General features: G+C 37.2%; 1 protein-coding gene and 1 long non-coding RNA gene across 2 annotated transcripts in view; one reads left to right on the top strand and one right to left on the bottom strand.

Moving 5' to 3' along the window:
• The window catches only part of MAP3K1 (mitogen-activated protein kinase kinase kinase 1), a 64,342-nt gene extending 48,347 nt beyond the window's left edge, over positions 1 to 15,995 (top strand). The window contains exons 14-20 of the mRNA XM_088152747.1: positions 184 to 1,438; positions 4,444 to 4,596; positions 6,063 to 6,225; positions 8,632 to 8,763; positions 9,859 to 10,001; positions 11,254 to 11,385; positions 13,017 to 15,995. Of these exons, the coding sequence (XP_088008873.1) occupies positions 184 to 1,438; positions 4,444 to 4,596; positions 6,063 to 6,225; positions 8,632 to 8,763; positions 9,859 to 10,001; positions 11,254 to 11,385; positions 13,017 to 13,166 (2,128 nt within the window). The 3' untranslated portion in view covers positions 13,167 to 15,995. The remainder of the gene's footprint in view (positions 1 to 183; positions 1,439 to 4,443; positions 4,597 to 6,062; positions 6,226 to 8,631; positions 8,764 to 9,858; positions 10,002 to 11,253; positions 11,386 to 13,016) is intronic.
• The window catches only part of LOC148214318 (uncharacterized), a 32,770-nt gene extending 13,908 nt beyond the window's left edge, over positions 1 to 18,862 (bottom strand). The window contains exon 1 of the long non-coding RNA XR_015798252.1: positions 18,656 to 18,862. This is a non-coding gene — a long non-coding RNA (uncharacterized LOC148214318). The remainder of the gene's footprint in view (positions 1 to 18,655) is intronic.
• Between the last annotated feature and the right edge of the window lie 6 nt (positions 18,863 to 18,868).

Genomic DNA, 18,868 nt, shown 5'->3' with positions numbered 1-18,868 from the left:
TACTCCTTTAGAAAACCTTGTCTTTTGAAAAGTTGCTGTTTAGTATCAAAATGCTGGATGATTCAGAAAGTGAAAATCTTATGTTAAAATCTGTCTTTAAATGATTTTCTCTTGAAGTACTGATTTTTAAAAAAAAAATTCAGAAAAGTAAATTGAAATTAACTGCTTTGTACTTATTTTTAGGTACAAAAAGCTGTTGTCTCTACTGAGCTTTGCCCTGCGGTCAATTGACAACTCCCATTCAATGGTGGGTAAATTGTCACGGAGAATATTTTTGAGTGCTGCCAGAATGGTTGCAAGAGTACCCCAAGTATTTGTAAAACTGTTAGAAATGTTGAGCATGACAAGCTCAATACATCATACAAGGATGCGTCGGCGATTGATGGCTATAGCAGATGAAATGGAAATTGGAGAAGCCATCCAGTTAGGCATGGAGCAAATGCATTCTGGGGAATGCAGGCATGAATTTGCACAGCCTCCAGTTCCTGATAACTCTCCAGAGTCGACAGAGAATACTACTCCAAATAACACAATTCAGTTATCAGGTAAAAGTGGAAAAGGAGTAGACGATAAAAAACGAAGCGCTATGCTGGAGGACATTTCTGACACGATGGCTGGTATTTCCTTGGGACTTCCTGTTTCTGCAGGAACAACGGAGCAACCAAAGCCAGCCATTCAAACAAAAAGCAGATCCCCTGGTCAATGCTTGAACTCTTCTCTCTCGCCCTGTCATTCCCAAACTATATTCCCCATTTTGTCTTCCCCCTCTACTCCATCTGTACCTACGGGAACTGATATTCCTAAACTCAGATCTCAGGGATTTGTTCCCTGTAAAATACCCTCTGCTTCTCCTCAAATGCAGCGGAAGCTCTCTCTCCAGATTCAAAGAAACTGTGCTGAACAAAAAGAATTGGAAAAGCTTTCCCCTGTTTTTACCCAGGCCAGGCCTCTGCCATTCGGTCATATACATAGGCCAAAGCCATCTCGACCTATACCGTGTGATGTGAATAAACAGGGGGAAGCCTCTAAAAACAGCATGACGCTTAATTTAAATGACATATCACAGTGTGATAATAGTATTAGTGCAGCTATACCAAGTGAAGAGACTGTTTTCACCCCAGTGGAAGAAAAACATAGCCAACTGGATATTAATGCAGAACTCAGTTCTAGTATGGAAGACTTACTTGAGGCACCAACCAGTGATGGAACTGTCACATTCAAGTCTGAAGTGGCTGTCTTATCTCCTGAACGTGCAGAAAATGATAACACGTATAAAGACGATGTGAATCATAATCAGAAATGCAAGGAAAAGATGGAAGCTGAAGAAGAGGAAGCTTTAGCTATTGCCATGGCCATGTCAGCATCTCAGGATGCCCTCCCAATAGTTCCTCAACTTCAAGTTGAAAATGGTGAAGATATCATAATTATTCAGCAGGATGTGAGTATTTGGGGTTTTGCTATTTCTTACTGTTACTATTGCATAATGCATTTCTGATGGTATTTTGAAGATAAATCAATTTTGTCTATACAAATAGCGGTGTTTGGAGTGATAAAGTGATCACAATGTGAGTGCAAGGCTTGGTGGAAATCGCTGTTTGTTTGTTTGTTTGTTTATTAAATTTCTCCCCCACCCATCTCCCCCCAATGGGGGAACTCTGGGCGACTCACACAAAACATTAAAACCATAAATATATATAAATACATAAAACATCAATTGAAAGAATACTATGAGAGACTGTAGGGAAAAGTAGAAAATGCAGAAAAAGTAGGACCATAGCTTTTTTATATAGGCGTATGGATAAAGTATATACAAAGATACATGGTATTTATTTATTCATTCATTTACTCCCAGGGATGTATAACAATTACTCCCAATGATGTACTCCCAGTGATGAACTCCCATCATTCTCAATGATGTACAACAATCCTAAACAATTAAAATATCCATGGTAATATATTATTCATAAAACATCCACAGTAAAAATTCCAAATAAATTAGCGTACTGAAACACAATCATTCCTAATAATGTTCTTATTAAATTAGATTAAATTTAAAATTGATCCTTAATTATTAACCCAAATAATAATAATGTTGATGATGATTTACAACAAATATCAATGACAGTAACTTTCTCTAGAAATCAATTCAAACAGGGGCCACTCTTCACTTCTGTATATAAAAGTCTTTTATGAGATAAAATGAAATTAAGTCAGAAAAAGAAAATAAGCTCTAGCAGTTTTGTATACGGGCTTGATAAAACTAAAGAAGGTTGATCAAAGTTGAGGATAAGAAATTATTTTTAAAAATTTAAAAATGGCATTATCAGTGGCAGATATAGGACTAATAAAAATAAAGATGAAAGCAAAGAAAGCAAGCGGTTTTTTTTTTCTAATATTACTTTCCCTAAAACAAGTTTACAGGGGGAAAATCATACTTTGGTGTCTGTCTGTGAGCCTCATCCAAGCCTCCTTGATTACCATCTAGACAGATGGGATTTATATAAGTAAGATGAGTTTCTCTCTTATTAGCGGATGGTAGCAGAAATTAGATTAATTAAATCTGTAAATTAAGCTATAATTAGATACATAAATTCATTTGCTTTTATAACAAAATTGGAAAAATAACATTGGAAAGCTCATGTCTAAGTTTTACATCATGGGGAGAAAGGGGTTTAGTTGTGTCTTTAAACATGAGTGAATCATCACTCATAATCTAATTATTATGAATGAATAATATTCATAATAATTAAAGAATATTAACTTAGAATTAAAAAGAGAAATTAGGATGCCTACAGAGAAAGTACTTATTCAGTATTTATGTTCAGTATAAAGTAAGCAGTATAATGTAAATATATAAACTCATAGGCGGAAACAAAACCCAGAATGTAATAATAATAAATAAAATTTATATGCTGCCAAACTCTAATTGTTCCACATTTTAGCCAAAACAAAATCTGGAGGAATTTTGGGGTGATTTTACTGCAAGTAGGGCATGGCAGGTGCATATTGCCTCCTCTCCCCTGTCCTCTGCATGGCTTCGGCGCTGGTCGGCGTGCCTCTGGTCTTTCCAACATCCTGCCCTGCCCTGCCCTGCCCTGCCCTGCCCAGCCCAGCCTCCTCTGTCCTAGTGCAGCAGATACCACTCCTTGATCTTCCCAGCCTCTTCTCCCCTCAGCTGCAGCTCTTATCTACACCTCTATTTCATTCAGGACATGGACCAAAATGCTCTAAATGTGCATGTTTTGGTTTGGGTGTGAACCAAAATCAAGCAGGTATTCTGTGTACAGAATGTTTTGCACACCCCTACTATTTAACAATATAAACATAATGTATTCTCTGCTAATTTGGTTACTTAAGTAGTTCAGTCACCAGATAATTTTGGATTTATTTCTGGGGAGAATGAGAAACTTTTTACGTTTATTCTGTTCAAGTTGGAGTGAAGCAGTATTTAATTTCTTGGCTATTATGATCTCATTTCTCATTTCAAGGCAACCTGCACGGTTAATAGGTTTATGACTGAATGTGTTCTATTCTGTGATGCACATTCGCAGTATGAATTCTAGACTGTAGGATGATCATCTCATTTTGATTATCATAGATAATTATTGTGCTCTATTTTAGCTGAAGATTGTATATGTCAGGAAGGGTCATATTTTCGGTGTCAGGGGCACAGAACATCAGAGGCTGCCAGCGTTTGTTTCTTTATAACTTTATTTATACCCACATATGTGTTTTTCATAGGAACCTAATCCAGACAGGTCAATCCCACCAGTCTGAAATCATATCAGTTTTTTAAAGTCACCGCATGGTTATTCCCTTTAAAGCCTTTATAGCACAGCACTAGAATATGTATCAGGCAGCGCTTCACCGGAACTCAGTCTGTCTATCCAACTTGGTCACCTAGAGTGGGCTTGCTGAAAATACCCCACCCCCGGAGATGTACCAGGGGTGGGGGAAGTGAATTAGCAGTTCTTCTCCATGGTAGCTCCCACCCCTTGGAACACTCTTCCCCCAGAAGTACATATGATAGCTATTCTGTAAACCTTCCAGAAACAATTCAGCGCTGTTTTATTTCAGTGTGGTTTTGACCCAGTGAATGGTAGTGCCTATTATAATGAATTTACTTGGAGTTTTGTATTTTTTGCTTATGATTTGGCTTTGTATGCCTCCCGGAGTCCTTTAGGAATGAGGTGGGTTATAAAAATTGTTAAATAAATAAATAGATATGTGAGAAAATCTGTAAACAGATCTTGGAAATTGGTTCTTTTTTCTTTAAATTGTTGCATGGGCAGGCCTCATTTGGGCAGCCTGTGGCTTAGAGAAATGCTCATGCTGCTTGTGTATTCTAAATAGAGGCTTCATATCTTTGTTTTAAGAACACATTCATCTTTTTTCCTAAGTTTCAAAGGGATTGCATTGTCATACCTTTTATTGAATTTGCAGACACCAGAAACCTTGCCTGGGCATACCAAAGCAAAGCACCATTATAGGGAAGACACTGAATGGCTTAAAGGCCAACAGATAGGCCTTGGTGCTTTTTCTTCTTGTTACCAAGCTCAGGACGTTGGCACTGGGACCTTAATGGCGGTGAAACAGGTAAAAAGACCCTCTTGAATATTTTGCATGCATTCACTTAATGAATATATGGAAAATAATATTAAGGTGTGCAGAACAGGCACAAACATACATAGAGGGATTTTGAGACTATTTTTGGTAATGATTCTGCATATTTTATCATTAAAAGAAGCAGCTGTTGCCCCAGACACTCCTTTTCCTTCTGTGGACTTGTAAAATTCCTTTTCAAAAGTAATAATTCTGGTAAAGTAGGGTTGCATAATACAGTTTCTCGCTGGTTTTTTAAGAGCGGGGTTAGTATCTGTTCTTTATAGTATTGTTCAGGAGTTTGAACATTAAAGATTAAGCTAGAAAGCTATTTAGCTGAAAGGCAAGAAAATCTTGGATTTTGAGAGGAACCAGTTAAAAACCAACTCTCACTTCTGTGCAGTTTCACAAATGTTGGATTTGGTTTTCATTCCACGAGCGGGACCATCTCATGAGAAGCATTCTGCCAGAATATTCTCATATCATAGTGCTAGGAAATTATTTCCATTTTTTCCCTTCCTTTGCAGATCTGTTTCTCCATTGTTCTTGGTGTTCCCCTAAATGTGAAAGCCTACACCAGTATATTGTTCCACTAACTCTCTGTTGCAAATGAAGCAGGGGGGGGGGACCATAGCTAGGGGGTAGAGTTGATTAACATTGTCATCTTTTTATCTGTTGTTGAATTGGATATCTTCAATTTTTATGACATTAAAATGGATGCATGGTATATTGGGTCCTGCTGAAATCAGTAATACTTAAGTGGGTCATGATCGAAGTCCTGTTGATTTTAGTGAGTCTGCAAGTATGGATTCAGCATAGTTTCTATATCACAGTATACTTTTTTTTTGGTTACATTAGCCAAGAAGTGGTTTAACTAGGTATTCTGTATGGAATGTTTCTCTGTGTGTGATGAGGCTGCTTGGAGTTCCTATAGGGAAAGAAGTATATACAGTTTATTTGAATTTCATTGTCCCAATGAAACATTAACAACATCAGCAGAAATAGCAGGTATTTAGGGTTGTTATATATAATGTAGTGATGTACAACTTTTTCTAGTCCAAAGGTAGCACTCATTCTTTCAGTGACATTCAAAAAATAATGAGTGGGACCAGGATAAAATTAAATATAATTTAAAATTTTACATAATATTGAGTATAATTAATCTGATCGCTTTTCTCACACACACACACACACACACAAATGTGTGTGTGTGTATTCCCTTTTCTTTCACAGTAAAATTACAATCTGGCAACAACTTCTGGAAGTCTCTAGGGATCTCATGTAATCCTGGGGTGCACATTTTGCACTCTGACATAGTGATGTCATATAGGATATTATAGTTTGAATCTTTTCCTTCAAATAGTTCAACATGGTATCTGATCCAGTTACAACAGCGACAATTGCTATTTTTCCTGCTTAAGGAATTGTTGAATCAAAATCTGACATGTTTTATGAAACAGGTAACATATGTCAGGAATACATCATCTGAGCAGGAAGAAGTGGTAGAAGCCCTGAGAGAAGAGATAAGGATGATGAGTCATTTGAATCACCCTAATATCATTCGAATGCTGGGTGCTACATGTGAGAAAAGCAACTACAACCTCTTTATAGAATGGATGGCAGGTATGTGTGCCCAAAACATCTCTCTTGATAATTGCTTCCCACTCGTAGGTCTGTCTCATTAGGATTAAGTTTAAGGTTTTCTCATTGAATTCTGTGTCAGCCCCATCAGGTAAACCAGACCAAGAATCAACTCCACAGGAAGGGTAAAACTACTTTTATGGGAGTATATTGGGAGTGTATAATAACAGAATCTTGCAAACCTGATTGTGCTGTATCTCCTCCTGTTCTTATACTCATGTGAATTAGAGAAGCGTCTGTCTGAGCCTCTTCCACATATTTTCTGCTTGCTATGGACTTAAGATATGTTTTTCCCTTCATTGCTTTGGTACTGGATCTTGTCTGTTTCCATCAGTAATCTTCCTTACTCTCTACACTCCAATAGTAGATCTGTCATCAGGAATCTTACATGGAAAATGTGGTGATAGAATGTTTTCCTCCCCAAAGCTCAGTTCCCTCCATCCATTCTCCTTCCTTCATATAATCACTCATCCTGCTCTACATGTAGGAAACACTGTCCATTAATTTGTTTTGGGGAAGAAGGAAATTATGTAACTATGGCAATCCCCTTCCCACATTGATGTACATGTTTAGAAACATTGATATTTAAGTAGCAAGAGCATTATCCTGACTGTGGAAACATCCAGGCTGTATTTAATTTTATGTTATATAAACTTTTGAAGAACTTTAGAAATCTGTAATTAGTACAGGAACAGTGAGATTACTAAGGATATCTGCAAAGAACATGTGACATCTTCACTAAAAGTAGATTTTCTGTCTATCATATTGTTTCAAACTATTGCTGTTAATCTTAAAGCTTTAAATAATTTTAGATTGGGATTTCTCAAAAAGTCATCTCTGCCCATGTGAGAGGACAACATATTGTCTTGGACAGCATCTCACTGGAGGAAAATTTTGAGTTCCTCATCATTTTTAAAAAATTTATATTTCACATTTCTAGGCCTTCCAACTCCAATGACTCTGGGCAGCTTAACATAGCAGTAAAAATCAAAAATAAAACCCCAAGTATAGTGCCTTCTGGAGAGAACCACCACCAGCTCACTCCCCTAGCTCTGGAGATAAAAACAGACACCCCCTCCCCCATCACTCTAACCCAAGGCCTGGGGGAAAAGCCTGTTTCTAATACTAATTTGAAGGCCTGTAAGGTGGGGTCATTCAACTCTCTGAAGGGATGCTATTTCAGAGGGCAGATGTTGCAAGAGAGAAGGCCTGCTTCCTGTGTCCCATTAGATGATATTCTTAATTGAAGGGGCCAGGAGCAAGCTAACTCTGCCCAATCTTACAGAAGGGACAACATTAGACTGTTTTAAAGTTCCTCAAAATCTTGATAATTCCTTAGATTAATATTTTGCAACAAGAAAATTCTTTGTTTTGTTGCTTATAATGTTATAAATCATTACGTTTAACTTAAGTGGAAAATTATTTTTGTTTTTATTTTTTTTAGGCTGGGTAAAGCATTAAGAATTAAAAATATAGGTGATTACTTTCTGCAATTGTTTGCCTCCCCCTCAGGCCCTTAGTCATAATGCTCTTCATTCAGCATTTCCCAAGCCTCAGTAGAATGACTTTTGGGGCTTAGGGACAGGCAAGTAGAGGAGGGGGAAGTAAATAAGTTACTGCAGGCATATATCTGAATCCAAACCATTACATAATTAATGTATGTGAGGAGCAGTGTAATGAATATTGAGTGTTGCAATGTGGAACAGTAAACATACAAGATAAATCTATTTACTGAGGAAGAAGAGAATTTGCAATAGAAATAGACATCTTTAAAACCTCCAGGCTGAACAGTGGGCAAAATAGTGTTTGTTAGGGCTATGCAGAGGGTCAGTCCCACAAATGCTGAGCACCAGTATTAAAGCAGGCACATCTTTTGGACATTTTTATGTAGCAATTTCAAAGGCTTTGTCAAGTTGTTTCTGCATGCATGTACGTATATAAGCGCTTTCGATTATTGGCAATCCTGGGGAAACTTGTGTATGGATGGACAGTCAAATTGGGACAATCAGGGAAAGCTTTCACAGCAATTGTGCCAAGCCTTCTGGAGGATGCAGCAGTTTTAATGCTTCAAGGAAGGGTGTTTTGTGAAGCCTTGTGCCTTGTGCCTTCACAAAGCATCCCTTTCAAATAGATTGTATAACGCTACAGTTTATTGCCCCATTCCTAATCAGAAAACTGTTAATAAAATATAAACCATGTATGCATTTTAGCATTTTTCTTTGTCTGCATGATGAGAGAATCCCATACAAATATAAGGAGCCCAAAAATAATTCATTTAAAGCCATTAGAATTACTCTCCTGTGCTGTATATCAAATTTTGCAACTCTTTCAAATGGCTGTTTTCAAATAGTCAAATCTAAATGAATAAAATATACTCCTGTTTTTCAGGAGGATCCGTTGCTCATTTGTTAGGTAAATATGGAGCCTTTAAAGAGTCTGTAGTTGCAAACTACACAGAACAATTGCTTCGTGGCCTGGCTTACCTTCATGAAAATCAGATCATTCACAGAGATGTCAAAGGTAAGAGCAATATTGCTATAACTGGACATTCACACATTGGCCAGTCAGTGAGTCCTCTAATGGGAATAATTTAGTTCATTCACCACCACCATCTAATTTCATTTCTTAAAATGTTGGTAGATGTTAACTTGCTAAAATCTGTTTAGCTAGATTGGAATCATTGCTTGTATAATGTTCAGTGCTTGTTTCTCTTCATCTTGGATTACGTTGAAATGAAAAGTGTTGAAAAACACTGATTTTTTAGAATATTAACATATGAAAGATAACCCAGTAGTTCTCAGGAGGAATTTTGATTATCTTTAAAAATATCCTCTGATGTAACACTGAAAGGGCAAGATAAGTAGGATTGTAAGCTGCCAGGCACAGTCATAACTTCTCTCAGGTTTCTTCAAGTCTGGCTGTTATATATTATTGTATGTATGATCATCTATAGAATGATATGCATGTATAAAAGACAAAGACAGAGCACTGATTTGTCATCCACAAGCAGAGAACTTGCTTAGAACTGGAAAAAAAAAAAAAAGGAGTCACAGCATCTTTTTCAATAATTCAAGAGCTATTGGATTCCCTGTGCCTACTTTGATTATTTGGTTTTAATGTTCTGTCTGTGTTCTGAAAACTATAAACTACTCTTATAAAATATGTATCATATTTAGTTGTAGCTTCCTTGCTATTTTTTTAATGTAGAAATCATAATAAAATTTGGGAACATCTCTAATAGACAGATACAACATCAAACGCCTTTTGAGTCTATAGCTGTTCAAGTATCCAGACTGTTATTCTGTCTTTTGATTCTAATTGTATATTCCATTATTATCATTATTACTATTACTATTATTATACAGTCAGCCAGATGTTTAGACTGGATTTGGCATTTTTATCCACCTATCGAGTTGTTGTTGTAATTATTATTATTATTCTACCTTTTTTATATATAACTCAACATTATAGACTGTAGCATATATTTAAATTTACCCCAGAATTTACTTTGTTGAATGAAGGAAAACAGTTCAGTTAGAAATAATTTTTTCTACCATATGTGTATTTGCATGCATTTCTTTCATCACTTAATTACATTTCTAATAATGCCAACAGGTGCCAACTTGTTAATTGATAGCACAGGTCATAGGCTAAGAATTGCTGATTTTGGAGCTGCAGCTAGATTGGCATCAAAAGGAACTGGTGCTGGAGAATTTCAAGGGCAATTATTGGGGACCATTGCATTTATGGCACCAGAGGTAAGATTTCACCTGAGAAAAGGGATATTACCAACTTAAGCTTTAATTGCTATACTAATGCAGCACTTAAAGGGGGATTCTGTGCAATGCAGTTGAGAAACTGCTTATACCTTGGCTTTGTTTCACTTTAAAAGATTCTTCAATTCCATGAAACACTAATTTGGGAGGACACATGAATATGAGAGGAGCCCTACTTGATCGGGCTAAAACTCTGTCAGATCCAATTCCATGATTCCCACAGAGGCCAACCAGTCACATATTTCAAAGAAGCTCACAAGAACAGATTGAAGTCTTTCCCATTTTTGCCCTCTCAATATTCAGAGTTCGATTGGTTCTGAACAATTTAAGGTTTATCCATCATCTAGCGATCTGTACATCATCTAAAGACATTTGCATAACTCTTAGGATAATACCAGACATAATCATATCCCAATACCTTGCTCAGTTTTTTCTTAACTTGAAATAGCTACTGAGCTTGATTGTCACCATAGTAATATGAAATGGTGACCAAAATCTGGAGGTTGCATCTACATTTACAATCATTTATCTGATGCCTTCTCTCCTGTATAGGTGTAATGTTCTTTCATTGTCAGATTAAAAAGCATCTTCCCCATTACAATACTAGTAGATCAGCCTTGTTTGTGATGATATATGGGCTATTCTTTAAGAACAACAGTTACAAGTGAGCAATGTTGCTCATGTTTTAAGAAACACTGTTCTGGAAATAGAAAGCAAAGTACCTTAACTTGTCTGTCCTAATAGCACTGGCATTTTCTTCCTTTGCTGTCAAGCAGAGTTCATGTTAGACAGCTGCTCTTAAACAAAGAATTGCTAATGATTAATGCATGTTGGGAATGAACCACAAATAGTCCCCCATTTCCATGTTCTCTTTAAAGAAAGTTAGTGAGGCCACTGGTCTCACATGAACAAGTATTTAATTTTCATGGGATTTTTAAAGTTTAGCAGAAGATGAACAAAATCTAAAATTTTACTTTTGTACTTTGATCTGGAATGTGCAAGTGTTAATTGTAAGAATAATATTTTCAGGAACAGTGTTTTATATACATTGAAATAAAGAAATCTCTTATGACATTTTATGATGGCATCCTACTGTAACCTACTACTTTAGGTTAATCTCACGATAAAATATTTCTTACACCTGTTATCTGCCTAACAGCAAACACTATTTTGAAAAAAAAAAAAAGACGCTCTGTTGAATCAAAGTTAACCTTGTTTATTTTTTCTCTCTTAGGTGTTGAGAGGCCAACAGTATGGCAGGAGCTGTGATGTGTGGAGCGTTGGCTGTGCTATTATAGAAATGGCTTGTGCTAAACCCCCCTGGAACGCAGAGAAACATTCCAATCATCTTGCTTTGATATTTAAGGTAAAGTGATCCGTGAGAGAAAATGTGTAAAGCTTATAGTTGAGGAAATGCACTGGGAGCTTCTTCCATGCAAAGACCACTGACATCAGTGAACATGTCCAAGAGTACCGTGTAAATTGGTCACTAGAACTTGAGAGGAAAGGAATTTGCAGTAGATTGCTGGATTAGACTAAATGGATATCATGCATGTAAGCTAAAGGACTTGAACAACATTCTATATTCTGTCCAAAAAGTTGATTGGGGATGTCTTATATTTTGAAAACATTCTCTCAGTTTGAGAAACACTTTCTGTAACAGCCACATCATATCCAATGTATCCCAATCATTATTTTATTTTCAAAGGGGTATGAATAGATTCCAGTGGTTTACAAATAGTTAGAAGTTAAAAAGAAAAAAATGGGAAAGAAAGACTGGGATCTCAGTAAGAAAGAATTAAAACCTGCTTTGTAGGGCCTATCTGCTGATCCTGTTTCTGCCTGAGAGATTTGAATACAGTAGTCTTAGAGTTGGGACTTCAAGTACTTCATTAAGACAACCGTGTTCCTTGAAATTGGGACATGTATGAAGCAGCTCTTCTGAATACATTTTAAACAGGGATATTTCAAAACTATGTCCTAGAAATTGAATCAGAACATCCAAAGGCTTAATCACATCCTAACAGGCAGTGGATATGGGAGGAATTTTAACATACATTAGATGTTGATGTAATGTAAATAAGCTATAACAGTTGCCTTTTGTTTGCCTTACTTCTACATTAGTTTTGAGGTTCACATTTGCAGTGAGAATCCTTATAATGCAATGATGCAGGTCAGATAGTTACATCTGAGTTGCACTGATATTGTGCAGTAGCCTTAAATTAATAAACTAATAATATAATCACATTTTAATGGACTCCAATGACTGTTAAAGCAAAATGTTTGTTAAATTCAGATGGAATTTTTTTTGCAAGCCTTTCTGCTGAGTTTGGATCTAGGCAGTTTGACAGAAAGAGAAGTATTCTTGAAGATATTTGGGACCCGAGGTGTTTAAGACTATAAAAATAAATACAAGTACATAAATTGAGTTTCGAAGTAAGCTATACCTATATATGAAGTGGCAAAGGCTCTGTTTTAACAGACGAATTCTTTTTTTCTGATAGGAATTTTACAGAGCAAGTCTGTTTTCCTTCTTTCTTGCCTATTGTGTCTCTGAGATCAATTATTGAACAGTTCCGAATTGAACTGTTTCAGAATAGGCATATAACCCCCACCATGAACAAATGTATTAGTAGAGTGAATATACAGTACAGTCAATTCTCATTATTCGCAGTAGTTATGTTCTGTAAAGTTGCTGCAAATACTGACATTGCGAATACTGAAACCTCAGCTGGGAATGTGCGTGTAGGGCGACTCAAATTTTTCACTGCGCAAATGACCACAAAAGTGCCACGAGTATTGATTTTGTGGTTACAAATACATTTTAGCGAGTGGGCAAATACACAAATACAGAATCTGTGAATAACGAGACTCGACTGTAATATACTTAATGTACATGGTCAGCAATGAAAATACTAAGATGCCTTGCAGGATATAATCTGGATTTGTTATCTTGGGATATCTTGTGTGTAACCTTTATTTTCTGTTTAATTGTAGATTGCTAGTGCAACTACAGCTCCAACAATCCCATTGCATCTGTCTCCAGGCTTAAGGGATGTGGCACTTCGATGTTTGGAGCTCCAACCTCAGGACAGACCCCCAGCAAGGGAGTTGTTAAAACACCCTGTCTTTCGCACTATGTGGTAGTTGTGGAAAACGGGGTACACTGAACTTGATGCTACTGAATATATAAAGTGCTGGTCTTCCTGTGCAGATTTGCACAGCAATGTGTATTAATTGCTCTGCTGGCCTTAATTATATGTTTTGAGGACTTGAGGTCAGGAGAGGACCTATACTTAAGTATGTGACTGACAAATCGAGATCTTTACATAAGTTCAGTATGCAGCATTTCACAAATTGTGCAGAAATATGTAAACTGTGCCTTTCTCAAAGATCTGGCTGTTCATGAACAGAGAAGCAATTCCTCTTTTGGATCTGCATGATTATTTAGTGGAAAAAGTGATTTTTTAAACTTTATTTTAAAGCATTCTTTCAGTGATATTAACAGTTGAGTGGCTGAAGAGCCATTTAAAAATGCAATCACTATTCCTTTTCACAACATGCAAACTTCAGCAACCCAGTTTAAAGAAAGTTTTGTGTCTGCATTATGGTGAAGCTTGTTCTTTATGTGGAAAAAGAAACTTGGATACTTTGAAAATCACATTTGCTTGCTTTAGAGTCACTAAGCATGGCAGTTGTGGTTGACTTATTTACTACTAGTCTTGTAACTTTCCTTTGGAAGTTACCATTCCGTGCTTTCATTTTATCTTTTGTTCACATTCAGGGAAAAATGTTTTTTAAAACAAACCCAAATAGCTAGAATTAAGTTCAAGCTAAATATTGCTGGACGGCTTATTATAAAAAACTGTGGTTAAAATTGGTTTGAAACCTGCAATAAAAGGCTGCCCTTGAGTCAGTGTTTTAAACAAGATGTGTTATTGGAGTAGGAGTGCACAAGTATTTTGAATAACAGAACTTCATAGCCAAGGATCAAGTGAACGTTCTGTTTTGAAGCCCTTTTTAATGTCACAGCTCGTGGTAAAATTGTGGTAGAAAGGAGTATTGTGTCACGCTGCCTTTTGACACTCAACGTCTAGTCAGCTGAAGCTTTAAATTCAACCTTACTCTCAGCACTGCATTCATGTTCACTGTTTTTCCTGCTATTTTCCTTATGCCATTTGTCACCTGTTTACTAGGGCTGTGCTCTGATTTGGCGTGAACCCATTCTAATGAGAAATATGTTATAGGCACTTGTAAAGAGTCAAACTTGAAACCCCCAGAATCAGTTTCTATGAACTGTGGCTTTATCCCCACATAACAGCCTTTCCTGAAAATAGCATCCCATTTTGATAAATTAAAAAAATGGCAAGACACTGTTAGGTGTTTATGGTATCTTCTCTTAATAACAAATGGTTGGAGAGGTTCCAAAATTGGGAATGAGTCAGTGGGTATGACATCAGAGCATTACAAGGCAGACTAGGCAACTTTTCAAGCTGACCTGGTAGCCTTGAAGTTGGTCATGTGATCCTTGCACAGCCCTATCATTTAGAGTTTGGATCGTGGCAGGGTAGAAATGTGAAAAATAAATAAATAATAATTGATAATTATGTTATTGGCAACTATTTTTAAAAAGGAAAAGAGCCATTTAAAAACTCATGTTTAAATTTTTTCAAAATGAAATTAACAGCCTTTAAGAAATACTTTTGCATCAAGGATGCAAAACAATTTTTTTTAATAAATGTATCATTGATGATTTCAAGGGCAGGCTTTTAAATTCTGATGAATGGAATATTAAAGGAAAATGGTAGCTCTTTTGCTTTCTGGCGAGTTTTTTGAAGTAAAGTACTTATTGTGTTTAATCAACTTTTGTTAAAATAACTGTTCCAATTTTAACTCTTCAGAAGCCAGTTGAAATATTGATCAGAAATTGGTTATGATCAAAGGCTCAGGACAAACTTAATAAGCTATAATACTGTACAGTTTAGGCAATGTACAATTTTAAAAAATTGGAAGCAAAGTTAGTGGAGGTTTACAGCAATGACCATGCTAAAGTTAATTAAAAGCAATGTCATTAAAGGTGGATGTGTATTTCTTCTTGAAATGTTACATTCCTTTGCTTTTTTTTATTATTGGGAGACTTTGAAGAGTTAAAAAAATCTAAATGTGAAGTTTTGTAGCTTTGTTTGTATTTGACTTGTTTCTTGACAGTTTAGAATTTGTCATTATTCCAGTCAGATTGTTTCTAAGTCTCTTCTGTGCAAGCTTTAAAGGATGAACTCTTGCCAATTCATGTACTGGAAGATCACTTGTCAGATAAATACCACTTCAGACTTAAATGTCAATTATATAAACTGATGAACCTCAGCTAATCAGTATTATCTTTGTAGATCACATGTCTCTCACATATCAAACTTGGACCACCTCTAGGTGTCTAAAAGCATTCTTTGAGTTTATTTGCATTTTTCTCAGCTTGCTGGTAATTGTGTTTTTTAAATGCAGATGTGATGTAATCTTATTTTCTTTGGATCAAAGCTGGACTGAAAATTGTATTATGTAATTATTTTTGTGCTCTTAATGTTATTTGGTACCTAAGTTGTAAATAACGTCTACTGCTGTTTATTCCAGTTTCTACTACCTCAGGTATCCTATAGATTTTCTTCTACCAAAGTTCACTTTCACATTGAAATTATATTTGCTATGTGACTGATTCCTAAGAGTTCCAGGGCTTAAGGGCTAACTTCTATTAGCACCTTACTGTGCAAGTAAATTTTAAAGATCTCTGGGTTAAGAAAATTTGGCTTCATTATATTCTTTGTTATTTTAAATATATCAAGATATTTTAATTAAAAGTTTTTACCCCTTTGAACCAATTTTATAGTATAATTTGTACCTATTTTGGTGGTTTTGTCTTTATAGTAAATAAAAAATTTTGGACAAAACTTGTCCTTTTTTAATGGCAATGAACTTGACTTCATTACTTCTTGGAATTCCTGTATACATGTATTTTCCTTTAAGCAAAACAGACAAAATTTTGTCACCTTAAGTAATGTGGTTTGAAAAGTGCCTGCAAATAAGGATCACATTGTTTCTATTTCTTGGCCATATATACACTTCGTATTTGGAATTAGATAAAGCCAAGACATCTGTAACTTACATTGTATGCTTTATCTACATAACCCTGTAGGGTAAGGGTTCTAAAAACTTTCAGTGCCATGACTCCCCCAATCCATAAATGAATGCATGTGACATCCCCTCCCTATGAATAAAAACTAATGATTTCATTGGGGTTACAGTTTGGCAAGAAATAAATATACCACTTTTAATCACTAAATTTTAATCTAAATATATATAATAAAACAATAGAAGCTTGCAACTTTGTAAAATTATACTGGGAAGGATAAATTTGCTTAGTTTTTCATAATGCTTGAAATTTGGGTTTTATTTTTTGAGACAGTCACACTCAGTCTTGTTCTGTGTTTATTTTGGATTGAAATTTGCTCTTTATAGAAGCAACTGCAGAAAATTCAGACTTTGCTGCTGGCTCATCCTGGCAAACTGGGAGCAAATTCTGACAGCAATTCAGCTTTGAGTGTGCATCTGATGGGACTGTGGGACTCCATTTACAGCTGGAGCTTCTGAACAAATCAGCTGCCCTACAAGACTGCATTCAAGCTTTCCTTCCCTCTCTACCTGCACAGGTTCTAACCAGAACAGGTCCTGCTTAGCATTTTCCATTTCAGTCAAGTTAATATGGCCTTCAAGCCAGTAGCCTGTCCTCCTCACACATCTATAGCAGAATCCCCCAGCATTGAGGAGAGGGGAAATCATGGCGGCACCTCTTGCATGAAAAATGAAAAAGCTACTTCGCAGCATTTGCTTTTTCTGTTCTCACATACATGGCAGCAGATTGGTTAAGGGATCTTGGCAGTAACATTCTGACAAAAGATACCCAGTGCCAAGAACCATTTTACACATTTCTGATCTCTGTTGCAGGGCCTGCCTATGGAACAGCATCTTCAGAGACCTGTATGGCTCCCATCCTGATGATATTCAGGAAGTCATTGAAAACCTGGCTGTTCTCCAAGTTCTTGGAGTGGGGTGGTTGTTGAGTCCTTATACAAAGTTTTGTTCTTACATATAATTTGTCTTCTGGATGCATGATTTGTATCTGTTGGTGTGTAACTAAGCTGCCCAGAGTTGTTTAGAGTTGTGCAGCTTCTAAATTGTATACATAAATAAAGCTGAAGACAGGCGGGGGGGGGGGCATGCTTAATCTGTTTGGCCACCTTGTGAGATGACTGCCTGGACCACCAGCTCCAGCTGACTGGAGGTCACCAAAGGATGGATAGATAGCCAGGACAGCACAGCAATGTTAAGGGGGAATATCCCCTTGGCTCCTGGATTCTTGAAGGAATGTGCGAGAGGGAAAGCACTGCTGTTGTATGTGTGATTCTTGAGCAAAGGGATCCCTTTCCTGAACAATCACCTGCTTTCTCCCAACTTTGTCCAAAGGCTGCCTGAATCCTGCTGGTGATGGGCAACTTCTTCTTGCACACATGGTGCCTGTCAAGTGGGATTGGCACATCCCTTGGATACAACATACAGTCCAAAGCACCAGGGAAGGGACAGCTGAGGTTAACAAATCGAGAAGGCAGAATCTGCTGTGCAGCCACCAACTACTCAAGGGTCTGGAAAGCCAAGTAGGGGCTGGCTGTAACACTCTTCAGCACCCTTCCAGGTAGTTGGTGTGACTCCTGACTGAAGCCTTTTTTATGCAAGTGAAAAGAGGAAAGCTGAGAGTGCAGTCTGACAGTGCTCTGACTTTGGTGAACACTTCAGATGTATTTGGGACTACTGCTGTATGACATAATTTGCCAACCATTGTCTTTATATTTATTGAATTAGATTTCCACAAAAAATTAGCTGTGTCCACACTCATTGGTGTGCTAACTAACTGAAAATCTGGGAGCAGTAGACATTGACTAATTATATGCCCTCAAGTCAGTGTTGACTCTTAAAGACTACATAGATTTTCTCCATCAACATTTGTCCCTAATCTTGCCTTTCAGGTCTCCCAATAGTGCACTCATCGCTACTGTAATTGAGTCTATCCATCTTGCTGTTGGTTGTCCTTCTCTTTCCTTCCACCTTTCCCTGTTTCTTTGCTTGCTTCTCTGCTAAAATGTGGGGACAAGTGTCCCTTTATTTTATTCATTCAATTTTTACCCTCATCTGAGAGACTCAAAAGGGTTACAATCTCAAATGTCTATGCTAAAAATACTGTAGCAGAAAAAACAAATGTATAAAATCAGAAAACGAATAAAACAACAAAAACAGAAGGCGATATATATATCTCAAACGCCTTCTTAAACTTATTTTTACAAATTCCATGACGGCTAACAAGTTGATCAACTGGTTGATTAATAAGTTAATGATTAACGAAGTGATCGGATTTCAGGGGGCAGAGAGTTTCATAGTATCCGCCCCGTCACGAAGAAAAAAAAAGTTCGCGGGTCTCCATCCCCCTATTCGCCCCCAAAGGGGGACTACAAATAGTTTTTCCCTACTGGTGCAAATAGCATTGGAAAAGTCGGGGTTTTAAGCCGCCACTTTTCGTGCGAGCCGCTGCTGCGTACCGCTACAGGCGCTCCTCGTCGACTCGAACAGCTCTCCAGCAGCCTCGGCTGCTCACGGGTGGCCTGGCCGCACGAACCTGAACGCGAAGCCCAGCCTTCCGCTCCTGAGTCAGCGTGCGAGCAACGCACGACCCCGGCGGCCGCCCGCCGTTGCGATCGACCCGGACTCTCCTCCAGGGCGCAAGGGCGCAACCCAGAGGCCGCCGAGAAGCC

The sequence above is a fragment of the Python bivittatus genome, unplaced genomic scaffold (assembly GCF_059951505.1).
Source record: "Python bivittatus isolate LINGU-HERP-01145 unplaced genomic scaffold, Pbiv_v1 ctg000570_np1212, whole genome shotgun sequence".
Taxonomy (NCBI): Eukaryota; Metazoa; Chordata; class Lepidosauria; order Squamata; family Pythonidae; genus Python; species Python bivittatus.
Note: the sequence above shows the minus strand (reverse complement) of the source record. Positions and strands in the feature narration are given on the sequence as shown.